Source organism: Lingula anatina, chromosome 10 (assembly GCF_051362555.1).
Source record: "Lingula anatina isolate TDL-2025a chromosome 10, LinAna3.0, whole genome shotgun sequence".
Lineage (NCBI taxonomy): Eukaryota > Metazoa > Brachiopoda > Lingulata > Lingulida > Lingulidae > Lingula > Lingula anatina.
The window spans coordinates 17,423,084-17,445,983 of NC_141776.1; the positions used below are offsets into that span (position 1 = coordinate 17,423,084).

Consider the following 22,900-nt stretch of genomic DNA (forward strand, 5'->3'; position numbering starts at 1 on the left):
AGGTGTGACAGACATCTAAGCTGCTTAAGATGATTCCAATCTAGCGAGAATCCCCTTGGAGATAGATTGATCCACAGTTAGTACGATAAGGTCTGGGAATGGTCCCTAAGTACTCCTGTCACATTTAAATATGTTAATATTGTGTTAATAGTTATGTTTAACAGGTTAATACGCCTCTTGTTTCCAATGTACTTGTATAATCACCAGCTTTTCTGTGTTCTAATCAACGTCAAGAGGAGGCATGTTAACCTGTTAATCTGATTGCATTTAGCAAGAATCCCTGCAGAGTTGGATCAATCTAAGTAGACCACTGATGCCTATGGGAATGAGCCCTAAACTTGGACAGCTTTATTTAGCTAGAATTAAACAAAATTTTTTGGACATTTGTTTCTTATTAAATAATCAATGATTTTTAAGGTGATAAGAATCCCATACAGACATGCTTTTGTGTTTTACCTGTTTTGGAAAACTGCTTTTGGAAGAAATTGTCATCAATTTCAGTTTATTGTCTGCCGAGGTCAACAAGATGGCCGCCCAGCTTCCTCTCCCATTACCCTGCTGTACCTTGGCAGTCATAGATTGGCCGCCAAAAGTCTCGGCACAGTGTCCCATGGCGGCAGTGTGATAAAACTTGAATCTTATGATATGGGTTTACTGGTGTGTTCCTGGACAACAGAAGAAGGAGGTGGGCTGACGATCAAAGTAGAGAAAAAGTTTTATCTAAGTTAACTCTGGACTTGAGACAGGGGCAGATTCAGATATTTTTTGACAGTCTTCCAAATTATCTTTGTTCATCCATTCTCCATTTTCAACCATCTTCCAACAGAAAAAAATCAATGCCCATCAATTTAAACTTGAAAAATTTTGACCATCCTCTGGAAGACCCAGAAGGTGGCTTCCATCTGCCCCTGATTGATTATTTATTTGCTTTTTCTATGAATTTTCCAGTATGTCACGTCCCAGACATGTCAACATTGGGAATTCCAGTGGATGTAAACAAGCTACACAAGTACGCAGCAGACGACATTCCCTATATCCCATCAGCTTACAACCATCTCAAAGTACACCGGGCAGTAGGGAAGCTTGTCAGGGCTGTACCAAAGAAGTCTTTTGGATTTCTTAGTAAATTACTACCGACCGATCCTCTTTATGACTGCATGTAAGTTTGTTTGTTTTTTTTTTTTTTTTTTTTTTGTTTTTTTTTTTACGCCAACACAAATGAATTCTCGTAAAGCCAAAAGAAAAAAGTGCTGGTAGTATACATGTATATTCACTAACTTAAAGTACTCATGCAAATTTGCAGCATTTTGCTCGTGGCAAATTTAAAGTTAGTTTGCTGCAAACTTTTCATTTTGCTGACAGATATACACAGCATGTTGCATGAAAGCACCATGTACACATATTTTTCATTATCTTGGCCTGCATCTTATTTCAGAGAGCCAGAGAAATTGAAATTCCCTGAAAGAGAATTATTCATTCATCTCGACACCATTAAAGATTCTGGATTTTCCAATCAGTTGGTGGCAGGCAGCATATTTGATGTGTTTTATGCCAAACTAAAGACACATACCAACAAAAGGGAGAGTAATCCTAGAGCATTTTATGTGGTGAATATTATTAGGTAAGTACAACATGTATTTACCCTTTTGGTGCTTGTCCTATAGGAAATTGGTCCAAACCCCTACAGGATCCTTTTGGACACATTTCCTAGATAGAAATTCCATAAGCTGTCCCATTAAGTCCCAAAGAGTCCTCTAGAATTCTTATAGAATTCCGTAGTCTTTTTGGATTCCTATAGAGTCCCACAGAGTCCTATAGGTGGTCCTATTGGGGATTTTCGTAAGGGTAGCTCTTTTAGAATGCAATGGTATAGACATTCTGATAACAGAGATAAGTTCCCAGTTATCTTTTTTTATTATTTTTTATTTTTATATATTTATTTATTTATTTATTTATTTATTTTATTTTTTGTGAAATAATTTTGTATTCAGAACTTGAAAAAAATGTTTTCAGAGAAGGTGATGCAAAGAAAGAAAAACCCAGCCCCTTGTTTGAGGAAAACACAGGAAGAATGCTGGCGGAAATGTTTGGATCAGGTATATACACAAGTAAGAAGTGTAAATGTGATGAGGAATTCCAAAGAGATTAATTTAGTATACATTTATTTGTTTGTTCTATAAAGCAGTGCTATCAGATTTGAAAATCTTCTGATATGATTTTCTACTATTTTAGACAGGCAACTCGTGAAGAATTAACTCTTAATTGTTCGAGCAAATTTCTTTTATAAAACTTTAAAAAAGTTTTTTTTTTTTTTTTTTACAGATGATTGCACCCCACCAGATGGCAGTTCAGCCAAGAAAATCTCCATCCAGAGACATCTCACATTAGACCCAGAGAAGTCATTTGAAGAAAACATGGTTGTGCTTGGTGTGTACAAAATCATTGCTGTACAGACTACAGTCTCTTTGTAATCCTAACTTATGCTCAGATAGTGCCCACCCCTTTCAATTTGCTTTTATCTTATACTTTTGTCCAAATTTTGTTTGGAAATCAATGCAGTTGTTCTCTTTAGAGAATTTTGTGGCAAGGCACATGTATAGTAATTTTAGTTTCTGTTGGATAGATTTTCAAAATCATGTCAATTAAGGGAGATGTTCAGACATACTTTTTGGCAAGTTCTCTATTTCATGTCATATAGAGACTTTCACCATTGTTTACAGCAGCAGGTATTTTTATTTTTAGGTTTAAACAGTGATGAAGAGATAGACGAGTATATGAGAACCAATTGGTTCAGTGGTGCCCTTGCTGTCAAAAGAGGAAAAAGGTAAAATGTACCACAAATTTATTATTATTATTATTATTATTAATTTATTATCATTATTATTTTAAAATTTTGAACTTCATATTCAGTATAGGTCTTTATTATTCAGTTCAGTTTTATGTGACTATGCATTTTTTGCATGTTAAAACTTTAAAGCCTAAAAACAATTGTGTTTCTGTGTATTGGTCATGTAGTAATGAGCCACCGACTTAGACCCCATTCCCAGAGATTAGATCAATCCAAACTAGATCAACCTAACTCCCTGGGGGTTCACGCTAAATAGCTGTCAGCCGAGCGGGCACGAAAGTTAATTACCCCCTTACAACTTGTAGTAGGCGGGATGGACATTTAAGCCAGAATATCTGACAGTAATCTAGTGAGACTCCCCACAGGGATAGATCAATCCAAAATCTATGGGAATACGCCCTTAAACTAAAGCTTGTTGATCATTTTAAAAATTATTTATTTTTATTCTATATAATCTTTTATTCTTTAGGCAGCAGATGATGTGCTCTATAGAACCCGACCCATGCCTGTCGCTGAACAGATTCATGGAGCGTTACATCACTTGGCGGTATGGGAAAAACTGGCATCCGTACGCATTTGGGCCATGTAGCTATCACAATGTGCTGCGCTCCTTCAGATGTGTGGTTTAGGATGGTAGATGTGTCAGTAACTGAATGATTTGATTAGCCTAAGCAACCAAGAAACCTACTGCACTCATATAAACATATCGTATTGCAAATGGTAGATGTAATTAACTGATTAGTTTGTTTAAACTTAACAACATTTAAGCAAAGGACCTGCTGCGCTCATCCAAACATGGTAATGAGGATGGTCAATGTGAATAGTTGGGTGCTCATCATTTTCAAGTTATCGGTCAAGGTGCCTGAAACCTGTTCAGTTCCTTCAAGTGTATAAACAGAATGGCTAATGTTATTGGCACAAAAACAGCTACAAAGATAATGGCTCATTTCAGAGAACTGATTAAGTGCTAGATTAAATTGAAAAGATTTTGCTCTTATATTTTTGGTTATTGGTTTATAAATATTTGTGTGCTCTTTGATTGAGATTGCACTGTTGAGCAGCACTTAATTTTTTTTGTTTTGTTTTTCTTACAATGGGAAATTGTTATGTGTTTGTTCAGTGTACAGGTGTGTTATAAGAAAGTATTTTTCATATCCTTTATTTCTGAAGACTCTGTTTCTCAAAAGTCATATTTCGGGCTGAAATCTTAGTCTATATTTTGTAATTTAAGTTGCATTCCACAAAGAATCTCAAAGGTTGCTCACTGTACTTGTTCTAGTCAACAAAATGTAACAGGTACTATGTGTGTAGATAACAGTTTTTTTTTTTTTTCATTGGGTTTTATGGTATTTGGAAGCTGTTCAAGAGAAAGCACCTAGTAAACTGGATTGTGATTGCCAATTTTTTTTTTTTTAGATTATCCTTCATTTCTGAAGGCATTATGCTTTCTTTGAGGAAATGGAATCATTATTCCCTGCTCAAAAACTTAATTTCTAATGCCAAAGAATATTGGAAAGAAATTCTCTCAGATTAAACAAAGTTAAGAAAAATTATAGTCAAAACAATTTATTTTTTAAAATTTATTTGTATGTTGAAGGTTATTTTGGAGTTTGAAAAACTGTAAATTGATGGTCAATAAAGACTAGAAAATTGTTAAGAATGCCTTGAAATTATCATTTTGTATTATTTCTCCAGAATCCTGTATCTCTTCACTTCTCAAATTCAGTACATTTCGGCCATTTTCTTGTTAAGAAATTCAGATTTTTTTAATACTCTGTGTAGTAGTTGTGTTTTATCTTTTCTGATCCCTTTTATGACATTTCAGATTTCCTCAAAATACATAATTAATTTCTCTTTCATTTACAATGAAATTAGTCATACTTGGTCTCCTTTATCAAACCACATACAATTAATTTCATAATGCTTAGAAAATTTTATAATATTGTGAATGCACTTTCTTGCACATAATCAAATTAGAAATATTTGATAAAAATATATTTATTTAAAAATTACCAAGAATACTGATTACATAAGTCAAGATTTACAGGGACATTCAGATATTTGCTCTTGAATTCAAGATTGGACAATTTAGAAAATCTATGCCTTGGAAATCGACGTCAGAAGCATTTGGGGTTATGAAAGAAATAACATGCAGCTTCAGGTGGAGCCACTTTCCCTTCAGTTCTCACCCCCATCCTTCTTCTGTCCATAGGATAATTACACTGGGGCATGTGGAGCTGTAGAAGACTTGGGAGGGTTTGTGAAACTGAAAATGCTGTTCACACTCGGTATTTAGCAACTGACATGACAAAAAGATTAAACTTGTTTTATACAAGAAAAGGAAAAAAGTCTCCTCCTTTTGGGTGCACCTGCATCACCTTAAAATAACCTTTTCCTCCCATAACAATGGAATAATGGAATGGTTCCCCCTCCCTTCCCCATCTCTCTGGAGAGGTGGGGTGGGATAACATTCATATGTTTGAAATACATGCTATTGCTGTTTGACTCACTAGAATCTTTTTCTTTTCTTGAAACCCTATTACATCCCTTGCAACAAACTTTTTTTCACAATGATTTGTAATACTGAAACAACCACGCAGCATATAGCATTGTCTAAAGGGTTCATTGTTTACTTCTTCTTTTTCTTTCCAGACTTTTTGCCTTTCTTTCCCTTCTTCTTTTTCTTACTGTAAGGACCAAGACCTCGTCGAACCATAACACCTCGCCACCATGCTTGTAGCTAAAGATAAAAAGATGTTAATTTTTGTTAATTTTTTGTTTAAAAAAATCTGAAAAGAAAAACACACAGTATGAAAGAATCAACATTAATTTTATAACCTTTATATAAATTTCTGCCATAATTAAGAAATTTCAGAAATGAAAAAAAAAAATTATTTGGATCTCTAAGAGTATGAAAAAATTTGATCTCAACTTTATTTTTCCACATTTACTGCAGTTTTCACATCAAGAGGCTTACCTTTGTGGCATTCTTGAGTTCAATTTCCTCTTGTTGAGCCTTCCTTCTGGCTTTTTCCTTGTCTATCCTGTCCTCTACAACTACCTGTTCATACTCTTCATATCTGAAATTGAACAAAATTTTTAATACCAAATTTAAGCCAGGCGTCCTTTCTATTAACCAGAAATAAGAGGAGGAGAAAGGGGGGGGGGGGGGTAGAGGCGGGGGTGACCTCCCCCCCCTTCAACTTCCTCAACAAAATGGACCATTCAGCTACACTTTCCATAATACTAATATCTCCTTAATTTTTGGATATGTGACATTTTAATATATCTATATAATGGTAACCATAACAAAAAAAGAGCAACATTTTACAAACTTTTTCTACAATTGCCTTAACTTCATTAACTTACAATTTCTTCAGCTCTGCTATTCTAGCCAGATCTTTCTTCTCAGCATCTTCCAACACCTTCAGTTTGATCTGCATGTCGTCCACGTCTTTCTCGTACTTCTCCATCCAGTATTCCACCTTCTGGCTCAGGATCTTCTGGTGGGTCTGTAGGAAGGACTCCACCTCTGCATTCACCCGCGTCTCCTCATCAATTTTGTTTCTCAAGCTCTGGATACCAAGAAAGGAAGAAACGTTTGGATAATTTCTACCGAATTTAGTGTTTTGTGTAACTGATTTGGTGACTGGGCCACCAGCATAAAGAAACTAATCTGTCAAGTCACCCCCCTCCTTTTCTCTCTCTCTCTCTCCCTCTCTCTCTCACACACACACACTCTAAATAACTTGCCCAGTCACTAACCCTCTCTCCATTTCTCACATATCAAGAAACCCACTTTAGTTTGTCTTTCATCTCTTTCTCAGCCATGGTACATCTCCTCAGGGTCTGAACCACCAGTCATCTCCCCCCATCCCCCTGCCTACCCTTTCTCAAACACACCAACTTGTCCAGTCACTCACCTCTACTTCTCTCTCCTTTCTCTCTCTCTCTCTCTCTCTAATACACACACACACACACACACACACACACGCACACACACACACACACACAAACCCACCTCTAGCTCGTCCTTCATCCCTTTCTCAGCCATGGTGCATCTCTTCAGGGTCTGTGCCACGGAGACCTGGGCACACTTCTGGATGTACTTCCCTTCCATGTTGGTTTTGGCCTTCATCTCCTGAAGCTGATCCTTGAGATGGGCGATCATCTCATTGCGGTGTTGAATCTCTACTTCTTTTTCCTTCTTCACATCAACGAGTTGTTTTTGAAGGGTTTTCAGTTTACGCCGGCCTTCCTCTTCCCTGAATAAAGAGAAGAAATTTAATTTTTTTTAAATTTTGTAAAAACAAATCTATCTTCTTCCAGAAGTATTTTTCAAGTCCCTAAAATATTTCACCATAGTGTGGAAAAACACTTCCACAGAAAACAATAGAAGATGGTAACTAGAGGGGTACACAGAGAGTGTAGAGCTTCGTCAAACCAGCTTAATTCTTATCATTAGTTAATTTATTCTGGATCAACACTAAAATATATATATATATATATATATATATATATATATATATATATATATATAATTCTAAGTTAGTCCATTTCTTACCTATCCTTAACATTTTATAAAAATCTGTCCATAGGTTTATCAGTTATCTAACAAGTCAACAAAGGCAAAAACAACCTATACCTCAAATAACAGGTTTTACTTACTTTAATATCGTATCCTGAAGCCCTGTCTTCCTGTTTCGCTCCTCCCTCACTGCGGACACCAATGACTCGTAAGTCCCCCTGTGTTCAATTTCTGCCAAGGTGTTGCACACCACCCTCTCGAGGAAGGCGCGGTCCTCTTGGATCTTCGTTATGTTGTCCGAAGTGAGTGGGTTCTGCTTCAGACTCCGTCCAAAGACGTGGGTGCTGTTTTTGAGGTCACCTCCAGTTGCCTGGATGTCACGATCTGTGTCCATCATTCTAGAGATGAGGAGTGTTTGTCACATTATACAGTGATTTCATGGTATCATGGTAAATTTTTTACAACATCGCCTCTCTTCATTGCCTAATATAATGGTCTCAGAAAAGTATTTTATAACTTGTTTGTTTCACATAAATATGTCAGAAAAGTATTTTTCATTGTTTGTTTAGCATAAATATTAAAGTACATTCAAGGTTTAATTGTGCACCAATTAAAACATGTTTTCATATTATTTCCTGAATATTATAACTCAGGGTAGAGGGGAACATTTTTTTTTTTTTTTTTTTTTGTCACAAAATAAAATTTGAAAATCCCAGACATCAAATCAATCAGAAAGCTACCAAATGTGAACCTCTTCCTCCCACTCACTTTTGTAAATTGCTCTTGGTCCTGACATCCCCCTGCCTCAGATCTTGTTTCTTTGACATAAGACTCTCATACTTGCTCTCCAGCTGTCTCTGACCCTCAACTAACTGGCCTATTTCTTCTTGAACAAACTAAAAGAAAAAATTGGTAATATATTTTTACATACTCACACATTATCATTTGTTAGAAGTCTATGTTTTGATTTTACCACTTAAAATAAAATTTGCTGTTACTTAAATGATTTTAAAAGGCTTAATGGAATCCCAGCATGAAAAAATATTAACAAACATCATGATGTTAATTTTTATAAATGTCTGTCTCAAGAACCTCACCCTGCCAAAAAAAAGGAATATGTTCTTTATTATAATTATTATTATTATTATTATTAATATTATAAACTGAACATTATTCAATAATTTTAATTAAAATCCCTACCTCGTCAGCGTCTGGCCTGTTCTCATAGGTCCCAGGCATAATTTTGCCCAAAATGGCCAGCTGATCAGCGCAGTCCTCCAACACTGTGGAGACATGAATGGCATCCACTCCTGTCAACATCGTGCTGCTATCACTGTAACATACAAGCAAAATGTCATTCTTATAAATAATTTAATGAAAAAAAAAAAAGATTATTTTTCTAGAAACATTCTCACATCTAGACTCTGAAACAGGAGTGACGTTTGAGTAAGTTAACGATATGTATATCAGTAGATTTGAATGGGACATGCTACTGAAAATTAGAACAATATGATTCTAACATAATCAAAATATATGCCCAATCTTTTATCCATGAGACATCGACCCAACGTTCATTGACCTTATTAATGACTTGGGATTTTGTGCTCAGCACATGACATATTTACAAATAATTTCGAATACAAAATCGTCACTTTATATATATACTACTTCACCTTTCCATTTTCGATACTTAAACAATATTTCAGTTTATACATACCTTTAAAAACTACGAAAGAAAGGGAGACATTTTATGTCGGCAACTTCTTCCAGCAATGAAGTTGTTTACTGTGGTAACCACAGCTACTGCGCAGCAAAGTGCGCATCACCCTGGTCCATACGATCCGGAAAGATAGGCTGAACAAAATGCTCTTACATTAAAATGTCAACATTTGCCAAAATTTGAAAGTGTGTAAGAATAATATAATCTTATCCTTCGATATTTTAGATCGTATAATAAGTTGGATATAATTTTCAATGTAACATCTACTTTTGAAACAATTTGGTTTGTCTTGAACGGAAAGAGTATTTATTATCCCACAATTCCCTGCTCGCCCTTTTCCGGCCATCTTGGAAAGGTACTCGTGAAATAAGTTCGACAACCACGAAAATAAACCTAAATTATTGACTTATTAAGCTCTGTTCATAAAAAATAAAAGTTGATTAAAATAAAGTGGTATGTTGTTATTGTTAAATGTTAGTGTGGGCTATTGATGTGGAGGGCTGTTTAAGATAAACTTGGATTCGCCGTAAGGTGTTTCTGTGGAGTGGTTGTATTCGTGTGGTAAATTAGGGCTCACGACTCTGTTTTTATTTCAGTCGCTGATCATGGCTGACCAAGAAGCCAAGCAAAATCCTCCTAAGAAATCTGGAAGGTAAGCCCATGCATCATTTTGTGGGTCAATGTTCCTTTGTCTTTTTAAATCTGTTGTCGCGGCCACATTCTTTGATGCCACAACAGCTCTGTTATCAGTTGTAGATGCTAAACGACGGTGGTGTGTTTTACCATTGTGTACTTTATCATACGTTTATGGCTGTCAAAAATTCTAAAATTTGTCTCACAATTTCTTGCAGTAAAGAAAGGGGCAATGGCTAGTTAGCACCAGCATTTGTTCACATTGAAATTATTAGCATGAATATGAAAGTTCACATTTCTCTTTAAACTTAAATAAATGAAAAGGTAAATGAAAAAAAAATAATAAAAGAAAGAAAATGGGTAAATGAACTTATTTTTTATTTCAGAAATTTTGAAGAAACTTTTTTAAGTTTAGTTAAAATACATTTACAGAATTTGTTGAAACTGTAGTGCCAGATGCAGGTAGAACCGGCCAGGTAGCTCAGTAGGTAAGAGCACTCGCCCTGTAAGCAAGGGGTCCCGGGTTCGATTCCTGGTCTGGTCGGTGATTTTTCTGCACTCACCCCAAATCGCTACAAAACACAGTGGGCCTTACGTATAAGTTAACACTTGAGACTTTTATATATATATATACATATATATATATATATATATATATATCACTTATTCAAGTTTAATGAGTGATATGCATTCCCTTAATAAGGATAATAATCCTCTTCATTGCATAGTTTGCTGAATGCTTCCAGGCTTTACGTTAAAGCAGTCTTCACTGGTTACAAGCGTGGCCTTCGTAATCAACATGAGAACACATCTCTGCTGAAACTGGAGGGGGTGACCACAAAGAAAGCCACAGAGTTTTACCTGGGCAAGAGGTGCTGCTATGTATACAAGGCTAAAAAGTAAGTTGCTGTTTTGAAAGTGTTTAAGTTACCAATGATTTTGTTGAAATACAACATATTTAGGACAGTATTTTAGTAAATTTCAGTTTAAATTTTGAAATCAGTGTCTGGTTGAATCTGTTTACTGGACAAATTATTGGACAAATGGAAATGAGTATACTGGTAATGAATCATGCATATTTGCCTAATTGATACCTGAATTGTAAATTTTATTAATATAACCCACATGTAAAGAATTTTATGTATTTACCAAATGCAAATTTTTAATGCATTCAGTATAATGGAGAAATATAGAATTTTAACCTGTCACCAACAATGATGAAGATTCAGTAGCCTCGCTGTAAGTTTCCTTCAAGGAAGCGGTGCAGACATTTCACTTTCTGAGTTGGTTTTTAATGGACTTCCCCATATGAGAGCACTGGAGAACAACTCCATTTATGAATTTGGTAGTTCAAATCTTGTGGAGTAATGCAACAGCAATGTAAAAGATTGTTTGAAAACATTGGCAATGTTCTAAAATGTTATAGCTTCTTATAAAAAGATAAAATTAATTTTGATTAAATTGGCACTGAATTAATTTGGGTTAAAGACTACCAAAATTTAGGCCTAAAAGTTTTTTGTTTTATTCTTCTTCTTGCCAGTTTTTGGGCTGAAGTTCCTTTCCTGTTCTCGTTTGTTTTTTTAACAGGTCCTAGACCATTAAAGATTTAGTCATTTACGTGCAAGGTTCTTTTTGTAAAATGAAAACATTTGTTTTTGTCCACAGTAAGTCTGCCTGCCCAGGCCATGATAAAGCCAGTCGTATCCGCGTCATCTGGGGCAAAGTGACCCGGCCTCATGGCAACAGTGGAGCGGTCAGGGCAAAGTTCAGGAAAAATCTGCCGGCATCAGCCATGGGGAAGAGAGTCAGAGTGGTAAGTAGAAGACCATTCATTCTGTTCATTATTTTTTTAGGTTATAGATGTAGCTAGTTGTGGATTTTTAGAGAGAGTGATGGATGTACTTTAGCTTAGGAAAAATGATTGGCGTGAAAATTCATGATGGTTGAACCCACAAAATTTGTGAATGCAGTACTTTACCTGTCAACATCGTACAGTGAAAATATTATGGCAATTGCTCAATCTTTTCAATGGGCAAAATTTATCGAACTTTCAGATATAAGTTTTTGTTTTTAACTTGAGTGAGAATTACTATATTCAAGAAAACGGGAATAATTTGATTTACACTATGTAATTTGCAACTTCACTTTAAATATTCTTTTCATTTTTTTCAGATGCTGTATCCATCAAGAGTTTGAACATCATAAACGCTGAATTTTTACTAGAGACTGGTCTGAAATTATGTATAAAGAAATAAACATTGAAATAAATTAAGTGAAATGTTTCACTTAAAAACGAACATAAGTTAATGGATATTAGTGTTCAATGAAAGCTCTGGAAGCCATTAGCAGTGTGACAGGAAGGTTTGACCTAGGAGCCAAAATGGGGTGGGGGGGGGTGGTTAAGGAAGCGAGGGACCCTGTGACAGAGCCCACTGTGTGTTTTCTCCGTGCTTGTTAGTAAACTGCAAGCATCTGGTTTATTACATGTCAACTCTACATCAAAGGACATCAGACTCATGCCCAATGAATCTGTCGTTCTACACGGAACAATCCAACTCGGTGTAGGCTCGGATAAGGAGATACACACGTCTCCCTTTGTATCCAACGTACTTGTATTATCACCAGCTTTTCTGTATTCTCCTCGACGCCAGGAGGAGGCATGTTATTCTGTTAATCTGACTGTATTCAGCAAGAGCCCTCGTGCAGTTAGATCGATCTACGTAGACTGATAGTTTCATTTGGAAATGAGCCTTCTGTAACAGTTGTAAAAGTCACGATTAATGTCCTAGGTACCTGAGGTCGAAGACAAAATTTTCATGTTCATGTTGAATAATTTTATCCCTTCCAGCATTTTTTCCTTACGACCTTAAATAGGATGCCTTGTCGAAAGTTCGTGCCCTCTCCTCATTCTTTTAATCGTACCCTCCACACATAACAGCACAATTTTTTCTATTTTTATTTGTTTCTGTACAAATAAGACCCGCTTTAAATTAAATGCATAACTACAGTGCCCTCGCAACTGGTACCGGAAGTGACAATAAAGTTCAGCGACAGTGGGACAACCTTCATGTAATAATAATAATTATTATTATTATCAGCTAATCAAAGTAACAGAAATAACATACAAGATTTGTTTAAAGATATACAAGATTTGATTAAGGAGAACAATTCAAGTGAACAGGTGCGTTAGAATGCGACTTGCCAGGAAATTCAAACTACACGAAATATTCAACGGTGGATGCATATTCCTGTGCACACTTGTCGTACATTCTTTAGGCCTATATATCAATATATATGGCACTTGCAATTTCACATAGACTGTGCATGACTAGTGTATTATTAAGAGGGTCCATGGGAGGGGGTAGTGATCACAGCACAATGGATTAAAATCAAATCACAGTAAATAAAACTATTCATATATTATATAAATGCGAGTCCGGCGAGAAGAAAATCGCGAATCATTCTGTTTCACGAAGGACAAGGACTAAAAAGCTGCATTGGCGAGTCACGGGAATTGGGTGTTTCGCGAACCTCGCTAAATACATTTTACTTATTATGGGAAATAAAAAGTGACTTTTACGGGTAACGTAAATACCCAGTGGGACCCTCGATAAACGATGTCTGCTTATTATTCACTAATGCCTGCAGCGCCCATGACCAGGCCAACAAACTTACCAACTGCATAGATAGTCAGGAAATATGATGGCTCGATCTTTTCAACGGGGAAAACAGTGGATTTTACAAATACTGTATTTTTCAAAGTCATATATTCTTAGGACATTCCTGCTGAATGGTAGCAACAAAACGAAAAGGATACTACTTTACAGTTACATACTATTCAGTAAAAGCAATTTAGATATGTATTTTTAATAATTTAAAAAACTTGTCCTGAAATACTGAAAAGAAAGGAATGGTTGTTGACATAAGCATCGTTTTACTCTGTGGCTCCGATGAGCTACACTGATAGCCTACTTTCTCCTCATTGAAAAAATAAGAGTCATTACCATATTATACGAGGCGATATACTAGTAAGCTTGAGGCATATTGAGCACAAAATGAGCGTAAGACCTTTATAAAGCAAATAAAAGAAAAAAAAATCTCGGCGATTTCAAAACTTTTATTTTCCAATATCCCCAAGTATACCATGTCCGAATCCGTCCTCAGAAAAACGACCCATAAACACGTTTTCAGATCTAAGATTCTATTTTTACAGTTCCTTTCGTAAAAGGAAAGGAAATTTGTACAGTCAAAGGCGGACAAAAATAATGAATCGTGGGAAATGAAGTGGTGCGAAAATTGAACCATTCCATGTACAGCCGTTGTAAGCTGCACACTTGTACACACTAGGCGTACATCCTTTATTCCTGCACACAAATATAAAAAAGCAATTTCACGTTGACTATAACTGACATACTATGTGTAGGCTTGTGTACTAAAATGCCCGTGGCGACACTTACCGCCCTTGAATCGTATACAGACCTGTATACAGAGCTGTACAAGTCTGCAAATGAAAACAGTATGGCAACTGCAGCGAGTGCAGTAAGGGGTTTAGTGATTTTTGGAGCAATTTCTGTAGCAGTATGGATGTGGTACACTAATACATTTGTAACTTTTTACGATTTCCACCCCACAGTGACGGAAGTTTGCGAGTCGGGCGAGTCGCACCTGAAAAATGATAGGCCTACAGCGTTGTTCTTTGTTCGTGAAGGACACCATTTTGTTTCCCCAGACATGAGCGAAGCGTGGAAAAAAGATACAAGATCTTGGATTAATTCTACAGGTCCTTTCATCATGACAGGGGTTTCTGGTGGTTTGGGTAACCGTATGTTTCAGTTTGCGTCAATGTATGGAATTGCAAAACGTAACAACATGACTCCAGTCGTGATTGAAAGCATACAGATACGGGAAGTGTTTCGAATTCCGGATTATATTCGCCACTCTTTACCGCCTGGTGTTAAAGTTGTGAAATTCCACGAGAAGAAATACGCTTTTTATGACAACAGGACGGAGACATTGTACAAGAAGGGCCAATCAGTGCAATTGTTTTATTACCTGTGTTCTTGGAAATATTTCCAAAATGTCGAAGATGATCTGAGGCAACATTTTCGTTTCCGAAAGGAGGCACATTTCCGCAAACAAATTGATGCTTTTTTTGACACAGCCTTACTAGAAATTGGGATGAACAACAAAGGGGAGAAAGTAACGTACATTGGAATTCATGCACGGTATGGAAAAGACATGCGCGTAGTATATGAACATTTGGGTTATACCGTGGCGCCATCTAGTTACTACACCAAAGCCATACGGTACTTTGAGAATATCTATAAAAACATCCTGTTTATTGTAGTGTCTGATGATATGTCTTGGTGCAGAAAGAATATTCAGCACCCACGAATCCGATACAACCCATTCAAGGACCCCATACTGAGTTTAGCTCTCTTAGGAAGTTGTAACCACACCATAATGTCAGTGGGTACCTTTTCTTGGTGGGGCGCGTGGTTGGCCGGGGGAGACGTGGTTTACTATAAAGACTGGCCCAAACCTGGCACCCATTTGTGGTGGCGCACCAACCATGAGGACTATTTTCCCCCAAAATGGATTGGAATGTCAGGATAGGATAGCATAAACACTGCGGTTCTGTGAGGTATTCTGTGTGAATTTTTTGGCGTAAAGACAACCCCGTGCATATAGCAGTATACACTACGTGTACAAATTTTGTTCCTGCATGCCAAAATGAAAAAGCGCCATTTGGTTACGTAAGTGTCTGATCATATTCCACAACAGAAAATACATGTAGATGTAAAATTGAATCAGTGCTGGATTTTTGTTCTATACACGTTTTTAAAAAGTTGACTACAGCTTCAAAATAATTCAGTTTTTTTGTGAGAGTTGTGATATTTCCTCTTGTGAAATGCACCGCTGAATCGTATTACATACCCACAAACAAAAGAGCTTATGCTACATTGTACCGGTGCAGCTTTATACGAGACTCAACCGAGCTTGCATTAACTGAGAATTTGACGGCAAAGAATAAGATTTTGACCTTAAGTGGCAAAGTTTTTATTTTCCTGGAGATTTACACTTCATCATCAAGGTCCTCCGCATCTAACCCCGTCCACAACATTAGATCCAAGAACAGGTTTTCAGTTCTAAAATGCTAGTTTTTGAGTCATTCTCGTATGGGAGATGGAAAACGGTGAAAAAGTCGCTGTTAAAAATACGGATAACAGTATAAAAAACCTTGCATGTATTTTTGTGGGTTGGATGCCACAAATAGGAATAAACGAGAATGAGAGCAAAGCGGTTGCCAGCATGGAAGCTAGTTTTTTTTTTTTAATCTGTGCACATTATAGCTAGACGTACAAAGTTTATTCTTGCACACCAAAATAAAAAAGGCAATATCAGAAAGATGATTTAAGTCATAGCATGGTGCATATTTTATTATGTCTGTGCTTTTTTAATGACCGCAGGTTCTGTGAAGCATAAAACAGCTGCATGCCACTTAGTACACGTACAGGTACATAGGAACCTGAACCGAGCTTGGATAAGTTGAGAATTTTCACAGCAAACAATGAGCTTAAAATCTTAAATGGCACAGTTTTAATTCTCTCGTAGATTTACTCTTCATCATAACGTCCAACCCGTTCACAGATCTAGAATTACGATCCACAAACACGTTTTTAGTTCTAAGTTTCTTTTAATTTGAGTCATCCTCGTATTGGACTGATAATAATATATTTGTGGGTTGGATGTCACAATTAGGACAAAATGAGAATGAAATGAAAGCGGTTTCCAGCATGAAGACTATCGTTTTTTAATCTTACGGGCGCCTGCAGGTACAAGTCTGTTTATACTTAATAACCTACAATCTTCATTTCTGCACACAAAAATAAAATGGAAACAATTTCACATTGACTGTGTATGGTATGATATGAACTGACTGAGCACATTTACGCTTACAATCCCAGAATGCCTGCAGCGACCCTGAAACATGCAGCAATAGGTTTAGTTATAACCGCTTACGTATATATATGAAAAATTAATAATGGCGTCTGAGCTAATCAAGGAGTTCCAAAAATTGTCAACAATTATAGCAATTGATGTAACAGTACTGGTGTGGCACATTGATACATTGATAACTGTTGACGAAGTTCATCCCCCAGAGATGGAACCCAGCAAATCACTCCTGAAAAATAAAACAGCGTTGCTTACTGCAAGAGGAGAAAACCCTGCATTCAATCAGATACTAGTGCCAGGACAAAGGAGTTATGACACGACACAAGGTAAAAACTGCACACAAAACACCGAACACATCTCGTAAAGGATACTAGGTATACCTCCCCCCCCCCGGAAAACCTTATTGACATCGCCAACCCCCGAACAACCCCCTTGACACCCCCCCCGAAAACCCCCTCCCAAACACACACATTCCACTGGCCCAAACCTGACACCCACTTGTGGGGTGACACACCAACCATGAGGATTTTTTCTCCCCCAAGGTGGATTGGAATATCCGAATATGATATAGCATTAACATGGCGGATCTACTAAGTGTTCTATTCCGTTACATGTTTTTTCGCTAACTAAAAATACCACCGCAGCCGAATACCTGTGCACAGTATGGTCCTACAAGGTTTGTTCATGCACACCAAGATAATAAGATAGCAATTCCATAATAAAGATAATATTACTCAATATATGATTATTAAATAATGGTGTCTGTCCTTATTTATTTAAATGAATGCAGGATCTGTGCAGCTGTATACCAACGTACATCCATGACTTAACCGAACTGAGAATTTCATTGGAAAAAAATAAGATTTAGGCCTTTATATGGCAAAGTTTTAATTTGCCTGGAGATTCCAGCTCTTTATTCAGCAACATCAAGGCCCACCCTATCCAAGCCTGTTCACAGAATTATGATCTTAAAAAACGTTTTTCAGTTCTAGTTTTTGAATCAGCCTCGAAATGGATGAAGAGTCATTTTTGATATAAAATGTGTCTAACTGACAATATTTGGTTACAATCCCGAAATGCGTCTCGCGAATCATATTGACTTACCCGCATCAGCTTTGGTTAAATTTCATTTTGAAAGCAAAAAGAATGGCGACAGCAGCAAAAATAGTTCGGTTTTTAGTGTTTTTCGGAGCAATTGGTTTGACAGTATTGGTGTGGTACTCTGATACATTTATCCGTGTTGGCAATTTCCATCCCCCAGATATGAAAACTCGCGAATCACTTATGAAAACTGAAACGGCGCTGGTTACTGCCAGAGAAGAAAAGCCTACGCCACGACATTGGGGTTCTGACACGACGCAAAGTCACCTACAAGGCAACATCTCCATGTCAAACAAATTTCCCATCACATCTCCAAGGTCCTTGGACAGAAGGGATTTAGCCAGTGAAATCAAACTAAATACACTAAAGACGAAAACTGAATCCGTGAAAACTGAAAATATGCATGAAGCGCACCGTTCTGTTTCACCAGACATGGAAGCAGCGCTGGAAAAAAGATCAAAATCTTGGATTAATTCTACGGGACTTTTCATCATGACAGGGGTTTTTGGTCGCACGGGTAACCGTATGTTTGAATATGCGTCAATGTATGGAATTGCAAAACGAAATAACATGACACCGGTTCTGCTTGCAAACGCGGAGGTACGGAGAGTGTTTCAAATCCCGGATTACATTCCCCACTCTTTACCGCCTGGTGTTAAACTTGTGAAATTCCATGAGAAGAAATACGCATTTTATGATAACAGGACGGAGACATTGTGCAAGAAAGGCCAATCGGTACAGTTATTGTATTATTTGCAGTCCTGGAAATATTTCCACAATGTCGAAGATGATCTGAGGCAACATTTTCGTTTCCGAAAGGAGGCAGAGTTCCGCAGAGAAATCAAAGCTTTTTTTGACAATGCATTACTAGAACTTGGGATGAACAACAAAAGGGAGGAAGTAACGTATATTGGAATCCATGCCCGGAATTGGAAAGACTTGCGCACGAACACACTTGAACGTGGTTATAACGTGGCGCCATCTAGTTACTACACCAAAGCCATGCGGTACTTTGAGAATATCTATAAAAACATCCTGTTTATTGTACTGTCTGATGATATGTCTTGGTGCAAAGAGAATATTCAGCACCCACGAATCCGATACAACCCATTCAACGACCCCATTCTGAGTTTAGCTCTCTTAGGAAGTTGTAACCACACCATAATATCAGTGGGTACCTTTTCTTGGTGGGGCGCGTGGTTGGCCGGGGGAGACGTGGTTTATTATAAAGACTGGCCCAAACCTGGCACCCACTTGTGGTGGCGCACCAACCATGAGGACTATTTTCCCCCAAAATGGATTGGAATGTCCGGATAGGATAGCATAAACAGTATGGTTCTGTGAGGTATTCTGTGTGAATATTTTGGCGTAAAGACAACCCCGTGCATATACCAGTATACACCACGTTTACACCTTTGTTCTTGAGTATCAAAATGAAAAAGTGCCATTTGGTTACGTAAGTTAACGATTATATGCCACAATAGAAATTACATGTAGACGTAAAATTGAGACTGTCATAGATTTTTTGTATACTCCTGCTTTAAAAAATGATTTCAGCTTTGAATTTATTCAATTTTATTTTTTGAGACTTCTGATATTTTAACTTGTGAAATGCACATCTGTATTGGGTTTGAATGTGCAGACTCCCTGAACAGAATCGTATATGACAGACTCACAAACGAAAAGGCTGCATGCTATCTGAGAATTTTCACAGCAAACAATGAGATTTAGATGTTAAATTGCAAACTTTTAATTTTCGGGAGATTTACTCTTCATCATAAAGGTCCCCCACGCCCAACCCCGTCCACAGAAGTACGATCCACAAATACGTTCTTTGCTTTTAATTTGAGTCATTCTCTGGAAATGAGAGCAAAGTGGTTTCAAGCATGGAAGCTATCGTTTTGTAATCTTACGGTCGCCTGCAGGTCCAAGTCTGTATGTACTTTTTAACCTACAATCTTCATTTCTGCACACAAAAATAAAATGAAAACAATGTCACATTGACAGTGTATCACGTGATATGTGCCTGACTGAGCATATTTGCGCTTACAATCCCAGAATGCCTGCAGCGACCCTCAAACACGGTACAATAGGTTTATAACCGCTTACGTATATATATATATATATATATGAAAAATTAAATCAGGATGGCGTCTGAGCTAATCACGGAGTTCTAAGAATTATCGGAACTCCTTGAAATAATATAGTTCGGCCTTGGTTATTTTTATACCTTGTAACTGTACTGGTGTTGCACACTGATATATTGATAACTGTTGACGAAGTTCATCCCCCAGAGATGGAACCCTGCAAATCACTCCTGCTAGAGATGTAAAGCCTGCATTCAAGCAGATTCCAGTGCCAGGAGAAAGGAGTTGTGACAAGACACAAAATAACAACCTAGGTAAAAACTACACACAAAAGGCAGAACTCATCTTGTAGAGGATATTAGGAGCAACCCCCTCCTCGACAACCCAAACCCCCGGACAACCCCCTTGACACCGCCCCCCCTGACAACCCCAACCCGAACAACCCCCTTACACACACACACACACACACACACACATACACACACACACACACATACGCATACACACACATACACATACACACACACATACACAGATACACACAAATACACACACACACACACACACACATAAACATATACACACACACACATACACAAACACAAATACACACACACACACACACACACACACACACATATACATACGCATACACACACATACACATACACACACACATAAACAGATACACACAAATACACACACACACACACACACACACATACACCCACACAAACATACACACATACACACACACACAGACACAGACACACACACACATACACACACACACACACACATACACAAACACAAATACACACACACACACACACACACACACATACACATACATATCCACACAGACACACACATACACACACACACATACACACACACACACACAAACATACACACACACACACACACACACACACACAGTCCCCCTTGCCGAAAACTGACACCCACTTGTGGTGGCGTACCAACCATGAGGATTGTTTTCCCCCCAAGGTGGACTGCATTGTCCGGATATGACAGCATAAACATGGCGGATATTCAAAGTGTTCTATTCCGTTACATTTTTTTCGCTAGTTTTAAATAATAGAACCGCAGCCATATACCTGTTCACAGTATGGCTAGGCCTACAAAGTTTGTCCCTGCACACCAAGATAAAAAATAGCAATTCCATAATAAAGATAATATTATTCAATCATATGATTACTATATCAAATGATGTCTGTGCTTATTATTTAATAGAATGCAGGTTCTGTGCTTACCATATACGGTTACAACTGGAAATGCGTCTCGCGCGTTATATTAATAGACCCGCATAAGCTTTGGTTAAATTTCACTTAGAAAGACAAAGAGAATGACGACAGCAGCAAAAATAGTTCGGTTTTTGGTGTTTTTCGGAGCAATTAATTTAACAATATTGGTATGGTACAGTGATACATTTAAACGTGTTGGCAATTTCCATCCCCCAGAGATGGAAATTCGCAAATCACTCCTGAAAACTGAAACGGCGCTGCTAACTGCCAGAGAAGAAAAGCCTACGCCAAGCCATTTGGGTTCTGACACGACGCAAAGTCACCTCCGAGGCAACATCTCCACGTCAAACAAAATTACGGCCACAACTCCTGGGTCCTTGGACAGAGAACATTCGGCCCGTGAAATAAAACCAAATACACTGAAGACGAAAACTGAATCTGAACAAAATATGCGTGAAGCGCACCGTTTTGTTTCCCCAGACATGGAAGCAGCGCTGGAAAAAAGATCGAAATCTTGGATTAATTCTACGGGACTTTTCATCATGACAGGGGTTTTTGGTCGCACGGGTAACCGTATGTTTGAATATGCGTCAATGTATGGAATTGCAAAACGAAATAACATGACACCAGTCCTGCTTGCAAACGCAGAGGTACGGAGAGTGTTTCGAATTCCGGATTATATTCCCCACTCTTTACCACCTGGTGTTAAACTTGTGAAATTCCGCGAGAAAAAATACGCATTTTATGATAACAGGACGGAGACAATGTACAAGAAGGCCAATCGGTACAGTTATTGTATTATTTGCGGTCCTGGAAATATTTCCACAATGTCGAAGATGATCTCAAGCAACATTTTCGTTTCCGAAAGGAGGCAGAGTTCCGCAGAGAAATCAATGCTTTTTTTGACATTGCATTACTAGAACTTGGGATGAACATCAAAAGGGATAAAGTAACGTATATTGGGATCCATGCCAAGAATTGGAAAGACTTGCGCACGAACGCACATGAACGTGGTTATAACGTGGCGCCATCTAGTTACTACACCAAAGCCATGCAGTACTTTGAGAATATCTATAAAAACATCCTGTTTATTGTACTGTCTGATGATATGTCTTGGTGCAAAAAGAATGTTCAGCACCCACGAATCCGATACAACCCATTCAACGACCCCATACTGAGTTTAGCTCTCTTAGGAAGTTGTAATCACACCATAATGTCGGTGGGTACCTTTTCTTGGTGGGGCGCGTGGTTGGCCGGGGGAGACGTGGTTTACTACAAAGACTGGCCCAAACCTGGCACCCATTTGTGGTGGCGCACCAACCATAAGGATTATTTTCCCCCAAACTGGGTTGGAATGTCCGGATAGGATAGCATAAACACTGCGGTTCTTTGAGGTAGGCCCTATTCTGTGTGGATTTTCATGGCGTAAAGACAACCCCGTGCATATACCAGTATACGCTAAGTGTCCAAATTTTGTTCTTGAGTACCAAAATGAAAAAGTGTCATTTGGTTACGTAAGTTTATGATCATATGTCACAATAGAAATTTCATGTAGATGTAAAATTGAGACAGTCCTGGATTTTTTTTCTATACTCCTGCTTTAAAAAATTGATTTCAGTTTTGAATTCATTTAATTTTATTTTTTTTAGACTTGTGATATTGCAGCTTGTGAAATGCACCTCTGTATTGGGTTTGAATGTGTAGAGTCCCTGAATAGAATCGTATGACAGACTCACAAACGAAAAAGTTGCATGCTATCTG

The 22,900-nt window shown here is 37.7% G+C and overlaps 5 protein-coding genes across 7 annotated transcripts in view; 4 read left to right on the forward strand and 1 right to left on the reverse strand.

Annotated features, from left to right (window-relative positions):
* LOC106179125 (uncharacterized) overlaps nucleotides 1–4,508 on the forward strand; it is an 89,564-nt gene extending 85,056 nt beyond the window's left edge. For both annotated transcript variants that reach the window (XM_086997013.1, XM_086997014.1), the window contains exons 15-21: nucleotides 502–685; nucleotides 949–1,159; nucleotides 1,436–1,621; nucleotides 2,014–2,096; nucleotides 2,323–2,427; nucleotides 2,743–2,824; nucleotides 3,318–4,508. In XM_086997013.1, coding sequence (XP_086853139.1) covers nucleotides 502–685; nucleotides 949–1,159; nucleotides 1,436–1,621; nucleotides 2,014–2,096; nucleotides 2,323–2,427; nucleotides 2,743–2,824; nucleotides 3,318–3,477 — 1,011 coding nt within the window. In that variant the 3' untranslated portion in view covers nucleotides 3,478–4,508. The remainder of the gene's footprint in view (nucleotides 1–501; nucleotides 686–948; nucleotides 1,160–1,435; nucleotides 1,622–2,013; nucleotides 2,097–2,322; nucleotides 2,428–2,742; nucleotides 2,825–3,317) is intronic.
* Nucleotides 4,509–4,828: 320 nt separating this feature from the next.
* On the reverse strand, nucleotides 4,829–9,263 carry LOC106179132 (dynein regulatory complex protein 9). Its single transcript, XM_013562667.2, has 8 exons — nucleotides 9,094–9,263; nucleotides 8,577–8,709; nucleotides 8,145–8,272; nucleotides 7,517–7,774; nucleotides 6,870–7,113; nucleotides 6,218–6,423; nucleotides 5,826–5,928; nucleotides 4,829–5,588 (listed from the first exon to the last, which is right to left on the reverse strand). Exons 2-8 carry the CDS (start codon nucleotides 8,694–8,696, stop codon nucleotides 5,478–5,480), a joined length of 1,170 nt encoding a protein of 389 aa, XP_013418121.1. The 5' UTR covers nucleotides 8,697–8,709; nucleotides 9,094–9,263; the 3' UTR covers nucleotides 4,829–5,477.
* A 295-nt stretch (nucleotides 9,264–9,558) lies between these two features.
* Nucleotides 9,559–12,031, forward strand: LOC106179120 (large ribosomal subunit protein eL33). Of its 2 annotated transcripts, none has more exons than XM_013562650.2 (4): nucleotides 9,559–9,748; nucleotides 10,476–10,628; nucleotides 11,395–11,542; nucleotides 11,902–12,031. In XM_013562650.2, the coding sequence occupies exons 1-4, from the start codon at nucleotides 9,702–9,704 to the stop codon at nucleotides 11,923–11,925; spliced, it is 372 nt and encodes a 123-aa protein (XP_013418104.1). In that variant the 5' UTR covers nucleotides 9,559–9,701; the 3' UTR covers nucleotides 11,926–12,031. The 2 variants fall into 2 exon arrangements, with proteins under 2 accessions (XP_013418104.1, XP_086853145.1); XM_086997019.1 differs by having other exon boundaries at nucleotides 9,636–9,748; nucleotides 10,458–10,628.
* A 173-nt stretch (nucleotides 12,032–12,204) lies between these two features.
* Nucleotides 12,205–17,072, forward strand: LOC106158152 (galactoside alpha-(1,2)-fucosyltransferase 2-like). The gene has a single exon (XM_086997017.1). The coding sequence runs from the start codon at nucleotides 14,167–14,169 to the stop codon at nucleotides 15,343–15,345; it is 1,179 nt and encodes a 392-aa protein (XP_086853143.1). The 5' UTR covers nucleotides 12,205–14,166; the 3' UTR covers nucleotides 15,346–17,072.
* A 73-nt stretch (nucleotides 17,073–17,145) lies between these two features.
* LOC106179124 (galactoside alpha-(1,2)-fucosyltransferase 2-like) lies at nucleotides 17,146–19,739 on the forward strand. The gene has a single exon (XM_013562655.2). The coding sequence runs from the start codon at nucleotides 17,833–17,835 to the stop codon at nucleotides 19,102–19,104; it is 1,272 nt and encodes a 423-aa protein (XP_013418109.2). The 5' UTR covers nucleotides 17,146–17,832; the 3' UTR covers nucleotides 19,105–19,739.
* Nucleotides 19,740–22,900: the final 3,161 nt, after the last annotated feature.

Excerpts from the sequence above, each read along its gene's own strand:
- LOC106158152 (XM_086997017.1), top strand. The coding sequence starts at position 14,167 with ATGCCCGTGGCGACACTTACCGCCCTTGAATCGTATACAGACCTGTAT.
- LOC106179120 (XM_086997019.1), top strand. The coding sequence starts at position 9,702 with ATGGCTGACCAAGAAGCCAAGCAAAATCCTCCTAAGAAATCTGGAAG. Across the intron at positions 9,749-10,457 it reads CCTCCTAAGAAATCTGGAAG|TTTGCTGAATGCTTCCAGGC; the intron begins GTAAGCCCATGC and ends TTCATTGCATAG. Across the intron at positions 11,543-11,901 it reads TGGGGAAGAGAGTCAGAGTG|ATGCTGTATCCATCAAGAGT; the intron begins GTAAGTAGAAGA and ends CATTTTTTTCAG.
- LOC106179124 (XM_013562655.2), top strand. The coding sequence starts at position 17,833 with ATGGCGACAGCAGCAAAAATAGTTCGGTTTTTAGTGTTTTTCGGAGCA.
- LOC106179132 (XM_013562667.2), bottom strand. The coding sequence starts at position 8,696 with ATGTTGACAGGAGTGGATGCCATTCATGTCTCCACAGTGTTGGAGGAC. Across the intron at positions 7,775-8,144 it reads ACCAAGAGCAATTTACAAAA|AATGATGGACACAGATCGTG; the intron begins GTGAGTGGGAGG and ends CCTCATCTCTAG. Across the intron at positions 6,424-6,869 it reads GGATGAAGGACGAGCTAGAG|AGCTTGAGAAACAAAATTGA; the intron begins GTGGGTTTGTGT and ends CTTGGTATCCAG.